Source organism: Xyrauchen texanus, chromosome 22 (assembly GCF_025860055.1).
Source record: "Xyrauchen texanus isolate HMW12.3.18 chromosome 22, RBS_HiC_50CHRs, whole genome shotgun sequence".
In the NCBI taxonomy this organism is placed as follows: Eukaryota; Metazoa; Chordata; class Actinopteri; order Cypriniformes; family Catostomidae; genus Xyrauchen; species Xyrauchen texanus.
The window spans coordinates 12483204-12500977 of record NC_068297.1 but is presented as its reverse complement, the minus strand read 5'-3'; the positions used below and the strand labels follow the sequence as shown (position 1 = coordinate 12500977).

Here is a 17774-nt window from a genome sequence, read left to right as displayed (position 1 = left end):
AACTGATCTGAAGAGGGGTGAAAAATCCAGAACCAGTTCCATTTTTTAAAAAAATACTGAAACCATGTGATTTAAATGATATTTAGTTTTGTTATCGTATCCTGACTTTTCTCCACTGATGTGGACAAAATGCATACTAAACCCTGACAGTGTTTCCTGCGCTACCTTCCTACCTACTTGTGCTGCCTCTCTACGGAAACTAAACAGTATTAAACTTCATAAAGTAACGCGTCCCGATCGGATGAGGGGTGAAAAATCCAGAACTGGTTTAATTTTTTTTAAAATACAAAAACAGCATGATTTTCTTGATATTTTGTTCAGTTAATGTTTCTTGAATTTTTCTCCACTGATGCGGACGAAACACTGTACTAAAATCTGTTTTGTTTCTTGCACTATTGAGTAGCAGTTCTGTCTCTCTACACATGACCAGTGTTATCAGATTCCCAAACAAATGACTCGACCCAGTTCTTTTGAATTGACAGCGTGAAACATATAGCATGACCAGTGTAATGCAGTGCATGCACAATTGACTCTTATGAGCTGGTTCTTTTGAATCTACTGCACAAAACACAATGTGATTTGCATAGTCCAATCTCTGAATGAATGACTCTAATGAGCCGGCTCTTTAGAAACTACAGCGTGATCAGTGTAGTAGGGTCCCCGAACCAATGACTGTTTCTGACAAGTTTTTCATATAACAATGCAAAGTTAAATATGGGCCTACAGTTTGGAATTTTGTTGTAATTAGTGGAATAAAAAAAAATGGATAGCACACCCTGGAAATCACCCACAGTACCCTAGAATTGTTGCAACTAAAAAGCACAAGACCTTTGTTTATTTATTATTTTTGAGATCTTTTCTGTGCCTGACCACAGACAGTACATTTTATGTGCTGGGCATTACAGATATTGCAGATTTTGTATTTACATGTTTATCGTAATTTATCTCCTCTGACTTCTTCCATTAGGCCTATCACTCCTTTTGTCCATCAAAAGTCCCCTCTTCTCCTCTCAGAGGGGTTTGATTCCCTGGATGTTGCATGTTGTAACTTTTGTTTTTGTTGTTTTGTGTTTATGTCCGTTTGTCCCTGTATGTCTTTTGCTTTGTGTCTGTGCGTATCTGCTTTTGTGTGTGTGCACGTGTGAACCTCTTACACACTCCAGTCTGCGCTCCTTCAGCTCAGACAGGTCCAACACTCTGAACAGAAACTCATTCGCTCGGGACAGCATGATGATTGAAGAGATGATGGCACCCACGAAAGACACGGTAAGAATCCCCTCTCTTTGGTTTTTCTCTCACTGGAGTTTAGTACTGTTGTACTCTGTCATATCTTCTGATAGAAATAAACATCTCTCCTCCATTGCACACACAACACACACACACACATTACAGCTGTGTGCAGGGCCTGATCGGCCACAACACTGACTGATCAGTAGGGCTCGGATTTGCCACAGACCTCACAATTTGATATTACAATTATATTTCCTAGCCGATTTAATATGTATCACGATATTGTGATTCTGTAAGTATTGTGATTTGAAGTTTTGATATAAAAACTTAAATTAAGTAATTTTTCTCAGAAAGAAGTGTCTATTGAAGAACAGTTGTGTCTGAAATGACCATTTTTTTTACTCTGTAATATATAACGAGCGATTTATTTTTCATCAGGGAGACTAACTATTTTAAAATAGTTTGGCTCAAGAATCGCAATTTATAACAGAATCGATTTTGTTTTCAAAAGTCCTCAAAAGCTCAAAGTCCTACTGATCACCATGCTGAAACTAGATATAAAATCCTGAAAATAATGGAAGCTGGTATAGAACTTGAATTTGTTTTGCTTTTGACAACCTTATTCAATTTACAATGAGAATGTTTGCAAACCCTAAGCCTGTATTTAATGTAATAGATTTATGAATATTATTCATTGGGTCTGTTACAAAACCTAGTGAGCTGCCTCCTGCCTACATAGACAGCTGCATCTATGGATAAAGCCTCTTAAAAGACCGATTTGGAACACTCTACATAGGCAGCAACTCCACACACCATTGAAATAGCACTCCTCACATGCAGTGCACAGTAAACTCGATTCACGACTGATTTCAAAACAGGTAATGAGAGAAGAACGGAGCAAAGTAAACTATTTTTTATCGATACATTTCAGTATTGAATGGATTATAAGTATATTTATAATCAAAATTTCTCTTGCTTCATCCACCATCTTGGATTTATTTTTCCACAAAGTTCATCACAATGCATTCAGGGATTGCCTACTTGAGAAATTATTTGTAGGATGCTTTCTTAGAATTTGGCCATAACAAGATACCTTAGGATGCAGTAAAATTAAGTTACCCACCTTTTGGAACTGCCTTCCTGTCGGGGGCGTTCCTATGATGCCTTGAAATGCTGCCTCCCAAGGCAGCTCACTAGATTGTGGAACAGACCCATTGTTTGGCATTCCTCCTACAGTTGCACAACGCCCACCCAGGACTTTGTAGAACACAGCAAAAATATCCCAGAATATTTTGGTTAGATCCCATGGGATTTGGCAAAAGCCTAGTCCCCACATGCAACCAGACACACACACTAATCAGAAACTAAGCTAAATTCTTAAAGAAAACATAGTTAGAAAGTCAGAGCTTCTATGTAATGCTCACTGAATTGCTGGATTTATGTAGTGGGACATTCCAAAACCTAGTGAGCGTCCCCCGGAGGCAGCGTTTAAATTGATCGCATCATTGACACGCTCTCGACGCAAAGGCTGCTGATGAGCACGATTTAAAAATTTAGATGCAAACGAAGCGAGAGCAATTAAAATGATAAATATACGTATAATCCATTCAATACTGAAAAGTATAAATAAATAACTCGCGTGAGGAGCAGTATTTGAAAGATGCATGGAGCTGCCAGCTATGTAGAGTGTTCCATATTGCTCTCTTATGAGGCATAATTTCAGTGAGGATGCTACCATAGAAGACAGTTGCCTGTATAGGCAGGAGACAGCAAGGCAGCTCACTAAGTTTTGGAACAGGCCCAGTATATCAAGTCTTATACCCATCAGATAATACTATTCTGAGGTCAGTATTGTTGTCCAGATTAAAGTACAGTGCAGTGTTCCTTGTTCATGGAACATAGACATAGATAGCAAACAGACACAGCTTCATGTAGTATAAATTACACTAATCAGCACAAACATATTCACAGCAAGCACACAATATCAACACAATACAAGCACAGACATGCACTAAACCAAATCAACAAAACTATCAGATATGCACAGATGCAATTGCACGCAACTTAATACACCTTACCAGATATACTGATGCTGCATGCGTGCACAACAGTTAAACTCACTGTAATACTTATTTTTGAGAAAGTGATTCAAAACCTAGATTGCTGCCTACCTGGCCAGCCATTTTGACATCATGAGAGCATACTAACATCTGTTTTGCATAGCATGCAGAAGCAGTACGTGAACCAAGCCAAAGCAGGGTGTCACGAAAACCTTTGCAGCAAACAATGCTTGATCTTTTACACCGGCAGCTTTTCTGCTGCAGAAACTGCTGCGCTCTATACAGAAAATAAAATTATAAAATGGTTATCTGGAGTGAGCTATTGATAAGTATTACAAACTTGATTGTCATGAAATCTTTTTTACATGTTGCTGGCATAATCTCATATAGTCTGGTAGAATTAATTCACATAGTGACAGCCAACACAATTAGCTACGCTCAGTTTTAAACATAATAATTTAGTGGAATAGGGAGGGGGAGGGCGATGAGCCTGAATGTTGTTTAGCACAATAAAGGACGATTGAACACTCACTCGGTTTGGATCGATCACACTTCATAATATAGCTTAAAAATATAGTCAAATATAAGTAATTATGCACAACAATTGAATAGAGATATCTCTTTGCTCAAACAACAGCCATAACTTGTTATTATTATTATTTTGTATCCCCTTTTTCCCAATTTGGAATGCCCAATTCCCACTACTTAGTAGGTTCTCGTGGTGGTGCAATTACTCATCTCAATCCGGGTGGCGGAGGACAAGTCTTAGTTGCCTCTGCTTCTGAGACAATCAATCTGTGCATCTTATCTCGTGGCCCGCTGTGCATGATACCATGGAGACTCCGCACGTGGAGGCTCAGTCTACACTCTGTGATCCACGCACAAATTACCACATGCCCCATTGAGAGCAAGAACCACTAATCGTGACCATGAGGAGGTTACTCCATATGAATCTACCCTCCCTAGCAACTGGGCTAATTTGGTTGCTTAGGAGACCTGGCTGGAGTCTCTTAGAACACACTGGATTCGAACTCGCGACTCCAGGGGTTGTAGTCAGCGTCAATACTCACTGAGCTACCCAGGCCCCCCCCAACAGCCATAACTTTGAGTACTTTCCTCACAAAATGGATGCACTTCCAAAAATATTTGTGAACTTACCATCTGAAACAACAGCTGAGGTAAATCCCACACTTTTTCCTTTGCTAATTAATCCTCTTAAAATTAAGTTGAGGGTAATAGAGCAATTACTTTCTCCACAGTAAATCTTGTGTCATCCATAGCCAATATAAAACTGATGTAAGTTTTGATTTTACTAACAACACAGGCTATTGTGTGCATTTATTTACAGGGTTGGGAGGGTTACTTTTGAAATGTATTCCACTATAGATTGCAGAATACATGTTGTAAAATGTAATTTGTTACGTATTCCGTTAGATTACTCAAGGTCAGTAACGTATTCTAAATACTTTGGATTACTTCTTCAGCACTGGTAGATTTTTTTCACTTGTTTTGACTATAAAAACTCTGCCAGTACAGTAAGACAGAATACACATGCTAAAAATACAGTTTTTGAAAAACCTAAATATCTTATGCGATGTTGTTTCTAAAACAAGATAAATCAAATTAATCTTTAGGATTTTTTTTTATATTTTTACAGGAAAACAATACAAACATTATTATCAAGAATACTATTTTGCCCTAATATCAAAGGTCTTATTAGAAAAAAAGCAATTATGATCCAACGTGAATTTTCTTGATAAAATAAATATGATTGTGCCTGGTAACATGTGCATGTAAAATGGCTAGAATTAGAGAAACTTCTGCCTCTCACTGCCCCACTGCTTCTGCTTCTGATGTAAATGCACTAATTTAATAACATGGATGCTGAAGTATGCACTGCTTCTGCTCTGCTTCACCTTGCATGTGTAAAACAGGCGTAATGTTCGATTGCATCTATGATGCCCAAAAATGCTGCCTGGGTAAGCAGCTCACTAGGTCTTGAGGCATACCCAAAGAAACACTTTTGTTTTAACACAATACACTCTCCTCCTCTCCACCTGACAGAGCAAGGATCACCCATTCCCCCTATACAAACCATTACTTAAACCTACGTATGTGTGTGCGTTTTTCCTTTTAAAGCTTCAGAGTGTATTTAAAGATATTTCCTACATGGTGAACCCCAAGAATAAGGTACCAGGTCCTTAGATGATCTCGCTCCATCCACACATATTTTCCATTTTTCCATAAATAGAAATTCTAACACACTCGTTCGCACTCACTGTTGTTTGGTTATAAACAGTTGCTTCGTCCCGATCTGCAGCTCTCTATTTGGTTTCTTGTTTTCCCTCATTGTGTTTTGTTTTGCCTTTTACTTATTACTATAAATCCAATGTATTCATTCTCACTTTGTGCTTTTATTTTTCTTTAGTGTCCTGTTTGATGTCATTTTTGTATCCATATGCATCAATGTGATGTTCCTGAACATTATATGGGCAGTTGTTTTACAATGCATTTCAGGATTCATTATTCATACAAATCTTAAAATAGAAATTTATGATAAAATGTCATTATAATTTCTGAACTTAATTACATAATTTAATGGTTTCTGTATTTTTCGACAGCCTGCTCACTCCTTTTTGTTATTAACTCGGATACAAATATGTGTGTATGTTTTAATGTGCGTTTACAGCACCTCGCTGTCACTCGTGAATACAACAGCGAGTGTGTGCGGCGATACAGCTGGACCCCTGACACAGTGGACCACACACACAACACTGTGTGCAGTCCTGTGCACTCTGGGTAAGAATCTGCTTTAGTGTTTTGGCTGTTCATCATGGTTCCAAAAAGCATAGACCTTAATCACGCTAGCGCATCTTTGATTTTTAATGGGAATGATAACGATGCTGTGAGGAATATCACTTCAATGGCACAAACGGTATAAAGCTGTTTAAAGCTCCTAGATCACATCTGATTTGCCACAACTTATGTTGTCTGGAGTTCTTTGTACACCGAATGTTCTTGGACAGATATTTTATCAATGTTTTGTCCGCAGAATGATCTAAAAACACTTTAAACTGCAGTAAATCCCATTGAAGCGACTATCTATCTTCAGACTGTCTATCCTAGCCTCGGTGTCATTCCCATTAAAAATAAAAGATGGCATTAGCGTGAATAATGTCTGTTAGCAGTCACAAAATGTTTAGATTTCATATCATTAAGATTTATATAAATATAGATATGCACAGTCCCCACTTGCTTCCTTGTTTTCTGACAGATTAGGCCATCATAAGAAGTGAAAGCAATAAACTACTCATATGGAATACACAATTTAATAATCAAACACACAAGAGGTATCTTGTACAAATTAATTGACAAACCCAGCTTCTTAAAAGCTCAAGTTTGAATGTTGCTTGCTTTCAACAAACATTTCTTAAAGGCATTTTAGCACATCATTACAGTATAATAATGATACCGTCTATACCATAGAAGTGAATGTTGAAATATTTTACTTAGATATGTGTTTTTTTAATAAACTGATTCAAGTCCTTTTGGCTTAAAACTGTTTTGCACAGTCATGGTAGAAATTATAATAAAATACATACTGGTTGAACAGTTTCTTCCAATTTCAATCACCATATCAGCAGCCCCTAAGTAGACTTACCAATCTGTGAACCCAATGCTGTTATGGGCAAGCATGAAAAAGACTTTTCCTTTGCTTGAGTTGTTTGCGTAAAGCCTGTTTTTTTTTTTTTCTTCTTTCTTTCTGCTTAGTTGCACTCAAGATATTATTTTATTCATATTAGCTTTATGTCTTGCTTAGATGTGTGTCAACTGATTTACCATGACAACAAGTGTAATAATGACTGTTGTTTATTTTTACATCTTGCTTTCTCTTCTTTCATTAATTTTTCCTTTTGCAGCCCTTCCTCCCCGCTTCCTCAGTATGACTCCAGGTGAAAACTGAGTCTTGTGACATCAGTCTCTCTATAGCTTTCTATTTCTCACCTGTCTTTTCCCACAATTTTTCATATGTCCTCTCTTGTTCTCTTTCAGTCCTTCTCTCCTTCACTCTGTTTCTTTCTCTCTGGTGTTTTTAATTCCCTGTTTTATCTCTCATTTGTGCGAGTGCTACACAACTTACACTGTGTGTGTTATGCTTAGTCTTTGGGACAAGGAAATTGACTTTTACACGCAGAGATCAGAGACTGCAGCACTCCACATGTTTTAGATAAACAACAGGTCACACAATAGTACATACTGGACATACTAGACCACCATCAGCCTATTAGAAAATTTCCATGAAAGGAAGTGCTGTTATCTCCTTACTGTACAAAAAACTACCTATTAAATGTGCATATTATCACTGTGCTTCCCTGAAACAGGTCTAAGTCTAAGACCCCATAAAATCTCATTGTAAGTGCAAAATGCAAATTGGAAGACATTTCTTTAATCAATAAATGTTTCTTTAATCATTCATTTGTAATGAATGAAAACCGATTAATCATTAAAAATAACATTAATAAACTTTAAGTGGCGAACAGCTTGAAGCTTGCAAAAATTTTATTTTTTATTTTTCTTCAAAACCAAAGCGTTATTTAAATCGTTTTATACAGTTTCATTTTTGACTGACTAACCATTCTAATGCAAACTTGAAAACATTGCATCGGGGAAAAAAAATATTCTTATTGTAGAAGGAAACATGAAACAGAAGTATGGGCATGGAGCCTAGTATTTAAATATCATAAAAATACACAAGAAGTGCGAGTATTAATATTTTCCTCTTAATATATTTTCAGTTTAGTGTATTTTAAAACATTCAGGCTTTGTTTAGTATTAATGTGTGAATTGTTAATTTACTGTTTATGTATTACTGTTAATAATAACTTTTATAGAAGATACAGATTCGAGTTAATTAAAACTTCACGTTGTAGATTGTGGGATATTTCAGACCTTTTTGATTTTAAATTCAATCAAATATTCACAAGCATTGTGAATACAGAAAATAACATACTATTATACACTGGTGGTAGTGAGATTTCAGGTGAATGTGCATGCTGTCCCAGCAAGTACTGATGCGATTGTCGGTGTGGATGATACAGGGAGACCGGCAGATCAACAATGCGTGTTGTCATTTTGTACTCTAACACACTATATCGGTGTATGCAGTAAATGTAATGTTGATTTATAGAGAAACGCTCCATCTTTTCAAGCTAGGAAGTTATGGGTGTGAGATTGTGTTTTGGACACAGGATGTGACATGCAGCGTGTAAGTGACAGTGCGCCCTCTAGCGGCAGATGACTATACAAATAAATTTATTCGTGAACTGCTGGCATGAATACTGAACACATTTGTGATTAATCGACAATACATATGCTTAATCGATCAAGTTATTAACAACAAATAATCGATCATCATTTAATCATTAACATCCATACATCACTACAAAGGGATATTCTCATTCTAGAGAGTATTATATTGAACAAAATGCCAAAGGAGACATCAATATTTTATGTCCGTTTTCCAATCTACTGCACATTTTAAATCGGTTTATAGGCTTAAAGTTAATTTTGTCAACTTTTAGGGGAACACTAGCATATAGATCACCTCAAAGCTAACAGACTCTAACAGACACAAAACTCAAATTTTGATTGCATGGTGTCTCTAACTCTCTTTTCACATCATCTTACATTGAAGCCACAAACTTATTTTGAGGATTCACTTCTAATGAGATATTGCTTAAACCTTTATTCTTGAACCAACCAATAATGTTTTTTTTATTTTAATTTCTTTCTGTTCATCTGTGGAGGTCTTTCTAGTCACACCTGTTGATCACTGATAACTGCTTCGAGACACTTGATCTTGGCAGTAACCGATCTTGCAGGATCATATTTTCAGCTTTACAATGAATTACTGTATGTGTACACTGACTGTTGGAATAATTCGGCTACATCAGTTTTAAAGTACATTTGTGTTTCCTCTTGAAGTTTCTGCTTCTGTTGTAAGATGGATTAAATACTGCCATGTTTAACAGCTCGAAGCACTGCCACTCTTCCTATAAATGTTTTTCCTCTGTCTTGACTAAATCGTCCTTTTCACTTTTATAGTCTGTGCTGTCTTTCTATCTTATTGTTTCCCCTTTTTTCTGTATTTCTCTTTTCTGTTTAGACTTCCTCCCTTTCTCTCTCACCACATGCGTTGGGTATACAGTGATCACAGCATGGGAATCGTCTCACTCGATGTGTCTTTGTGTAGTGGGTTAACGTGGTGTCCCTCTCGTTCATCTCTCTCTCTCTTTCATTAATCCTTCATTCGCTTCATGCAGGTTTCTGGTGAGTTTCATGGTGGATGCTCGGGGTGGGTCGATGAGAGGAAGTCGTCATGATGGGATGCGTATAATCATTCCACCCAGGAAGTGCCCAGCACCAACACGGATCACCTGCCGATTGGCAAAGCGCCACCGCCTGGCGTACCCGCCACCTATGGTGGAGGGGGAGGGCCTTGTTAGCAGGCTAGTGGAGGTGGGGCCAGCCGGGGCACAGTTTTTGGGGTACGAGTTCCTCCACCTTGGCTCAAAAGATCTGCTGTTTCACAGAAAGAGAACATAAATTGTGCTAAAAGAAAAGCTATCTTGGGTCAAATGTACCATTTTTTTTAAGAAGCACAAACATGTCCAGACTCTGTGATGTTCCTGCTGCTTATATTCAACAAATCACAATATTTTATTTTGAACCACATTAACCCTTGTGCGACCTTCTGGACATTTTTGTCTTTTTCATTTTTGTTTTTTCGATCATGTTAATACCAACGGCATACATTTAGCTAAAGGTGTGTATTTTGGGGGAATTGTGATATTTCAACCTTTTTTTCCTATAATACATCTATAATACACTGTGTACACAAAATAGTTACATTCAGGACCTTCAGGACAAAAATGTTCCCATTGAAACCCATTAAAACGGCAATATTTGATCCCAGTACATTAAAGCAAAAAATCAGGAATTCTAAGATATAATGCTTTCATTCCAGAGTCCTGGCTTCAAAATAAAAGTTTGGGCTCCATTTTTCTCATGTTTAGACTATAGAGGAAATACATGCTTTTTTCCTGTTTTCTGTTTGATGTATTATAGAGCAATGCAGGCCAGTTGAATAAATAATGCAGCTAAAATTGTTTGGTTGTGTTGGTATGAATGACAGAGTGTGTTTTGTATGTGTATTGAGAAGTTTGAGTGTTTGTTTGTAAAAAAACAACAGTAACATTATTTAAACAAACTGGCATTTAAAGGGATAAAATCCTGAAAACGAATGAATATTTGGTAGTCATGATCAGGACTGATATTGGTTAAAAAAAAATCTAAATCAGTGAAAGTGGAAAATAATATTAATATATAATATTTCTGTGGTAGTTTTTGACATGGAATTTTTGTCCTTTAAGGTCTACACAAAAAATAATAATGCATCAAAATCATTGTTGTTGTTAATCATTAACATATCCCAGACTTTGATAATCCCCCAAAAATTTGCCCTTAGCATTTAGTACAGAGGTGCCCAAACTAGGGCCTGTGGACCAAAGTTGGCCCGTGATGACCTTTGATTTGGACCACCTTGCCATTAACTATGTTTTCATTCAAGGGTTTTTTTGTATCGACATAATATTTTTCTGTTTAACTCTACATCATAAACTCTATGTCGATACTTCAGATGTCGTGAAAAACTGGTTTGGAAACACTTTTTATCAAGAAAATTGGCATTAACGCAAAAATATAGTGTCACATGAGAGAATTTACCCCAATCGTTAGTCTATGTCAATCATGATGACAAATTTTACATCCTTGAAAGCCAATTTATTTTACGTGAAGCATTACTCGCACTTTTATGGATTGGTCTTAATGGCATACCTGCACAGATCCGATGCTCCAAACACATCTGCGTCATGACACTTCCAGGAGTGCCAACACAAATATCTCATGAATCATGCACAGAGAACAAATGAATGGCCACTCATTGCGATCATGGTAGCCATCCGTTTATTTATTAAAGTTTCTTTTCCACACCATTCAAAATAATAGATGGCAGTCATGGAATTAGCCCACAACACAAACATATCATTTCTTTGACAATTTCAAAACATATCATTATGATTGGCCAGCTCCAAAGTCAGAGGTGTGCCTTCAATAACCCCAGACAGAACCAAGTTTGTTTCAAACGGAGCGGGAAATGAAGCAGTCAAGAAATGTCATGTAATTAGGTGGACTCGCAGAACAGTGCGGACAGTCATCCGAATTGAAATATGGCTTGAACGTGCACTATACATTGTGCAGCATTTAATAACTGTGTGAACGCAACCACTGAAGCTCATCCGTGAAGTGGGCTTGATAAAGTCAGATGAGGGACCATTTTAATATAAACAACGGTTCCATTCACTCCAAACACTGCACAACATTACGACAATCACTATAACTTATAACATATAGCTGCATAACTTTTTTTTATTGACGCACAAGGGTTAAGAGTATAAAATAAGAGGAAGCATCATCTGAAATGCACAAGACAAACATTCATGATACTTAAAAATATTTCTTATTTTGGGTCTAAATCCATTAAAAAAAAATTTACCCACTGTTCTGCACTTTCATTGTCTCACAATTCATTTTCAGGCCTGTGATAGTAGAAATCCCTCATTTTGGCTCCATGCGAGGAAAGGAGAGAGAGCTTATCGTCCTACGCAGCGACAATGGAGAGACCTGGAAAGAACATCATTATGACTGTAAATTAGCAGAGCTCACACCTATCCTTAATGGACTGGACGAGGGTAATCTACATCTTTAAAGAATCAAACAGCATAACTACAACTACTGACTGATAACTACTAACCTAAATTTAGTGCCTCCTTTCAATTTTGGTCATTTGTATTTTCATATTTGATTACAGAGCTGGACAGCCCAGCAGAGCTGGAGAAGAAACGTATCTGCCGCATTGTCACAAAAGATTTCCCACAGTACTTTGCAGTGGTGTCTCGTATCACACAAGAAAGTGATCACATGGGACCGGAGGGCGGAATCTTGAGCAGTGAGGCAGTTCCCATGGTGAAGGCTGCCTTTCCCCAGGGAGCGCTTACTAAGAAAATTCGTGTTGGACTACAGGTATACAGTATGTGCTCATCAAGAAGATGCTGTCAGACTGTGCTTAAAATATCTGGATAAGCTTGAATATTACATTTAGCACAAAACGGAGGCAAAAGAATGGACCAACAACAAATGAAAAGAATATGCACTTTTAGAGGGATTAATAAAAAGATACAAAAAAAATGTAAGATGTCTTGCATATAGTGAAGCACTATGTATCGTAACAATGTTTCCCTTAAATGCAGTCTCAAAGACCTCTGGAATCACTCTTACACACACACACACACACACACACAGTGTAACACTATCTTCTATAATTTTGACACAGTGACACTGTCTGTTCTAACAAAGTCAGGGTAGAAACAGAAAATGTATACATGTTATACATGTCAGAAGACAATGGTTATAAAAAAAGTCACATACACATTCCAAGGATAAATGCTGTAGTTAGAAGCACATGCCTAAAGTCATCCGATGGTTATGCAAAATTTACAACAAACATGTGCCCCTAAAACAGACACATATGCAATGCTCTCCAAAGCATTTGTGCAAAACCACAACCATCATTTACACACTTTGTTCTCTTACTTTACTTACTTTGATTTTCTCTCCCTCTTTCCTCTTTCTTTCTGTTCCTCTCTCAGGCACACCCAGTGCCAGAGGACATGGTGTGGACAATCATTGGTAACAGAGCATCCTTTAGTCCGATTGTTACTGTAGAGCCCAGGAGAAGAAAATTTCACAAGCCCATCACCATGACAATACCTGTGCCACCCAGATCCAAAGAGGCTGTTGCTAATGGACGCAAAGGAGAACCTGCCCCCTGCCTTAGACTGCTTTGTAGCATCACAGGCATGTGAATATGAATAGTGTGTTTGTTTATGTACTGAGTGTTTTAATAGAGGTGGCAGGGAAATAGTACAGTGTACGGCTGAATGATTATTTACATCTAAAAAAAATATGTCATGGGCAAACATACTACTACTGCCAATTGAAATCGTACTCAAGTCAACTTAAAAAGATCCAAATTAAGATTTGGATAGTAACTTTTAGCTGCTAAGCATATTTGGAATTATGAACATTTGCGATTAGTGATTCTAGAGCACTGTAAATATAACATAAAAAGCTCATTAGCCTCAAAGATGCTTTGAGTATGTGTAACACTACAGAAAACAGCGCTCCACACAGTGAGCGCAGTGAACAGCACATTCAGATTATTTATTTAAATCAAAGCCCTTGTTTGAAATTAACACTATGGGGCCCTATTATAGGCCAGTGGTGGCTCAGCTGTTAAGGCTCTGGGCTACTGACCGAAAGGTCGGGGGTACAAGCCCCAGCACTGCCAAGATTCCACTGTTGGGCCCTTGAGCAAGGTCCTTGACCCTGTCTGCGCCAGGGGTGCTGTTTCATGGCTGACCCTGCACTCTGACCCCAGCTTAGTTGGGATATGCAAAAACAACTGCATTTCGTTGGCTCTGTACCTGTACTCTGCACAATTACAATAAAGTTGAATCTTAATTTTATTATAAGAGCGCTAGCACTAAGCGCAGTGATATGCCATAAGTCATAAGCGCAATGTGAGCATGGCCATAAAGTTTTAGTATTTTCGTGAAACAATGTGCTAAATCTAGGCACAAGTGTGTTTGATGAAATTGCACGTGCGCACAACGCAGAATCTTTGTCCTATTATGTAGTCCATTCCCTGTGCTGTTTTTTGCAATATAAACAAAAACAGCACATTCATAAGAAGTTGGTAGTGTAAATGGACGTATGTAATGAATTAGAATAATAGAAATATGGGCACACTCTTTTATATGCTTAGAAAATGTTATTCTCATCAGAACTTGGATGAACGCTCTGTTAAATTATAGGGAATACAAATATTATTAATAATTTTCATCTACTGACACAAATTATGGCTAGTATTAACAGTGATTGTATCAGCACGCACTTCACATCTACTGGTCAAATTTACTGAAACAAAAAAAATGAAGCCAAAAATATTTCTTAATTCAGATTACAGTTCAGATAAAACAGAAATTTAATAAAAATAACAAAATGGTAAAAAAAAAAATCACATACCAAATCCAAACATTTTATCCTCTCCAGCTTCTTTCACCGGCACCTTTTTCAGTGACTTAAAAATCACTCTATGACAACAGGTGGAAAAATACCAATACAAATTAGATCATAAATACAATTTTAAATATAAACATGATAACAATAATTGAAAAATAAACCACGACCATACATTTTTGTTTTATCTGATCATCAATGACATAATTAATGGTTCCACTATATTTTCAGAGATTGCACATTAACTTTATTACCACCTGCTGGTGGAATCTCCAAACTGCAAATGCAGGAACTGAGTTTAGACTTTGCGCTTTTCAAAAGTCTCATTGCAATGAACTGTTTCGCAGAAAAATTGCAAATTGAGCTTTGCGCCACTTAATTTACATACAAATCACCCACAGTTTGTAGGCATACACCCACAGTTATGGCAAACACTCACACACGCCCACTTGTCTGCGTTGGCACAAAAATTGCACTTAGAATTAGAGCTCTTGCTAACTTGGAAAATACGTAGTGCATGGTTGTAGCACTGTGCTTTGCACACTCATAAAAATAGAGCCCTATGTCATATCACGACTTCGATTTTATTTCGATTAATGGTTCTGCCCTAGCACAGTGTAATATTGAATTTCTTTTTTGTCAATGAATACACTGATGCCAGGTGTGACTATTTACAATGTTCAGAGTTTCAGTGCTTTAATTTACCTGTGTATATGTGTGTGTATGTATATATATATATATATATATATATATATATATATATATATATATATATATAACAAACATGCATTTCATCTGAAATTTGTCTGCAAATTTGTTATCCTAATAAGCTAAATTATATTTACGTTTACATTTATGCATTTGGCATACTATATGTATTCAAGGTATACAATAGTTATTTTTTGGGAATCAAACCCAAACCATGGCATTGTTGACACCATGCTCTGCCAGTTGAGCTTCAGAAAACATTCAAAATGCAACAACAGCTACACATAAATTAGATGCCATTTGAATTTAAATCGAGCATTTGAATTTGTTTTATATAGCATTGAAAAAGAGGAAGACTGTTGATATTAAACATACATGCAAGTCATGTCAAATAAATCCTGCTACCCAATAAAAAATATTAGTAAATCATAAATTGTAACACTAATGGTATCGAATCTTCGAAATCTTACATAATAATATGTTAATCATGTTTTTTAGGTGGAACGTCCCCTGCCCAGTGGGAAGATATCACTGGTACCACTCCACTCTCCTTTGTAACAGACTGTGTGTCCTTTACCACAAATGTGTCTGCCAGGTGAGACACAAACACTGTGGCTGATACGTGCTTCAGTATACTAATGAAAACTGTGTGCATTTCGGTACGAGAAAAAGAGAATCTCAGCAGATGTCAGAGTATATTAGATGCAGATTCATATCATGTGCTTACTTTGGACTGGAGGACAGAAGAGGATCTCTGTCCAAGATTAAATTATGTAATTCTAACCATGTTCATCTGCACGTCCACAACGTCATACACTGATGAAGCTAAACCGTGACTGCTAACTGTTGCCTAGCGACCGCCACATACAGTATATGATCTGGAACTTCTGGAAATATGAAATATCGAGTAGAGGAAGGTTGACATGAGGTCAATCAAGAGGTTGAAATAACCTATAAGCTCTTTTACAAGAACAGACACCTTTTCTTTTAACAGTGTAGGGGATCTGCTTAGCATTCTGCTTAGAGTTTCACTGGTTTGTGATAATCAGTTCTTAAAGGAATGTTCTGATTAAATTCAATGTAAGCTCTATTACCACAATTTGTAAAATCAAAACAAAATATATTGACAGTTACACAAAAGAGTGTATTGCCCCATAAACTTCCACTGTTAGTGGATTTCTGTCAATAATGTTTTTGTTTACAACCAGTGACTATCTCTAATAGCTTATTGAAGTACATTTTTTACCACAGCTTCTCAGTATAAATATTCAGTGTTGGAGACAGTATGGCTTAAGATTTTGTTTCCAAAACTATTCTATTATGTAAACCTTTTAGAACCAAGACCCAACTCTTCATCCCATGGAATTGTAACAGAGATAGTAAATATTTGTAAAATGTGAAGAATTTTCCTTATTGTGGGGATTTTCTTCCTCTCCTCTCTTTCCTGTAGATTTTGGTTGGCTGATTGTCAGCAGATCAGTGAGACGGTGGGTTTAGCATCTCAGTTGTATCGAGAGCTGATCAGTGTTCCATACCTGGCCAAGTTTGTGGTGTTTGCTAAAATGATCGACCCCGTTGAGTCCCGACTGCGTTGCTTCTGTATGACTGATGACAAAGCGGACAAAACTCTGGAGCAGCAGGAGAACTTTGAAGAGGTGGCCAGGAGCAAAGACATTGAGGTGTGCAGTTGTAACAAACAAGCACAAACCTACACACACGTGTACATAAATAATTCAAGATGAACATACTCTCAACATTTGGAAACAGTGAGACATGAGTTTGTGAATACATAACATAACAAACATGTTTTCTCTCTAATGCAGAACCCATATTCATATACAGCCATACTTTCATATTCTTCCATAATCCAAAACTGTAATCCCTTCCTGAACATTCACTGACACTGAGAGAAATAAGCATAATAATAGTTATGATTTGTGTCTTGTTTCTTTGATAGATTCTGGAGGGTAAGCCCATTCATGTAGAATGCTATGGCAACATCTCTGCTCTGACAAAGAGTGGTCAGCAACTCATCTTCAGCTTCTATGCCTTCAAAGAGAACCGGCTCCCATTCAACATCAAGGTTTGATAGCTCAGAGCTATTCATTAATCCATCGTAATTTCTTCAGTTATTAAAGATGTACACACAGATTTCCAATGATTTTGTATAATCAAGTTAATTAAATATACAGTAAAAAATCAGGTAGTTTACAAAAGTAATTGTGAATTAGTAAGTGTGTGAAGATGGAATGTTACTCTGTTTACATCAGATTTTCGTTCATTGTGTTTTTTCTTAATGCATATAAAAATGGTTCTTTACTATAGGTCAGAGACATGGGCCAAGAACCTTGTGGGAGAATCTCTTTCCTTCGAGAGCCCAAAACCACTAAAGGCCTACCACAGAGTGCAATTTGCAACCTCAATTTTTCACTGCCAACACACAGGAAGGTAAAACAAATACATTCAGTGATATCTCCTCTAATATTATCAAGAGCCTTCAACTGAAATTAAACTTGTCACAGAGCTATTTCTGTTGCTTCTGTAGATGTTACTTCATTTTGCCTTGCTTTTTGTCTT

At 37.0% G+C, this 17774-nt stretch overlaps 1 protein-coding gene across 1 annotated transcript in view; it reads left to right on the top strand.

Annotated features, from left to right (window-relative positions):
• The window catches only part of LOC127662142 (ankyrin-3-like), a 110237-nt gene that overhangs the window by 66092 nt on the left and 26371 nt on the right, over positions 1-17774 (top strand). Inside the window, exons 26-37 of the mRNA XM_052153181.1 lie at positions 1164-1266; positions 5436-5480; positions 5980-6089; positions 7211-7243; positions 9614-9838; positions 11946-12100; positions 12220-12431; positions 13058-13265; positions 15696-15792; positions 16648-16876; positions 17155-17280; positions 17523-17645. Of these exons, the coding sequence (XP_052009141.1) occupies positions 1164-1266; positions 5436-5480; positions 5980-6089; positions 7211-7243; positions 9614-9838; positions 11946-12100; positions 12220-12431; positions 13058-13265; positions 15696-15792; positions 16648-16876; positions 17155-17280; positions 17523-17645 (1666 nt within the window). The remainder of the gene's footprint in view (positions 1-1163; positions 1267-5435; positions 5481-5979; positions 6090-7210; positions 7244-9613; positions 9839-11945; positions 12101-12219; positions 12432-13057; positions 13266-15695; positions 15793-16647; positions 16877-17154; positions 17281-17522; positions 17646-17774) is intronic.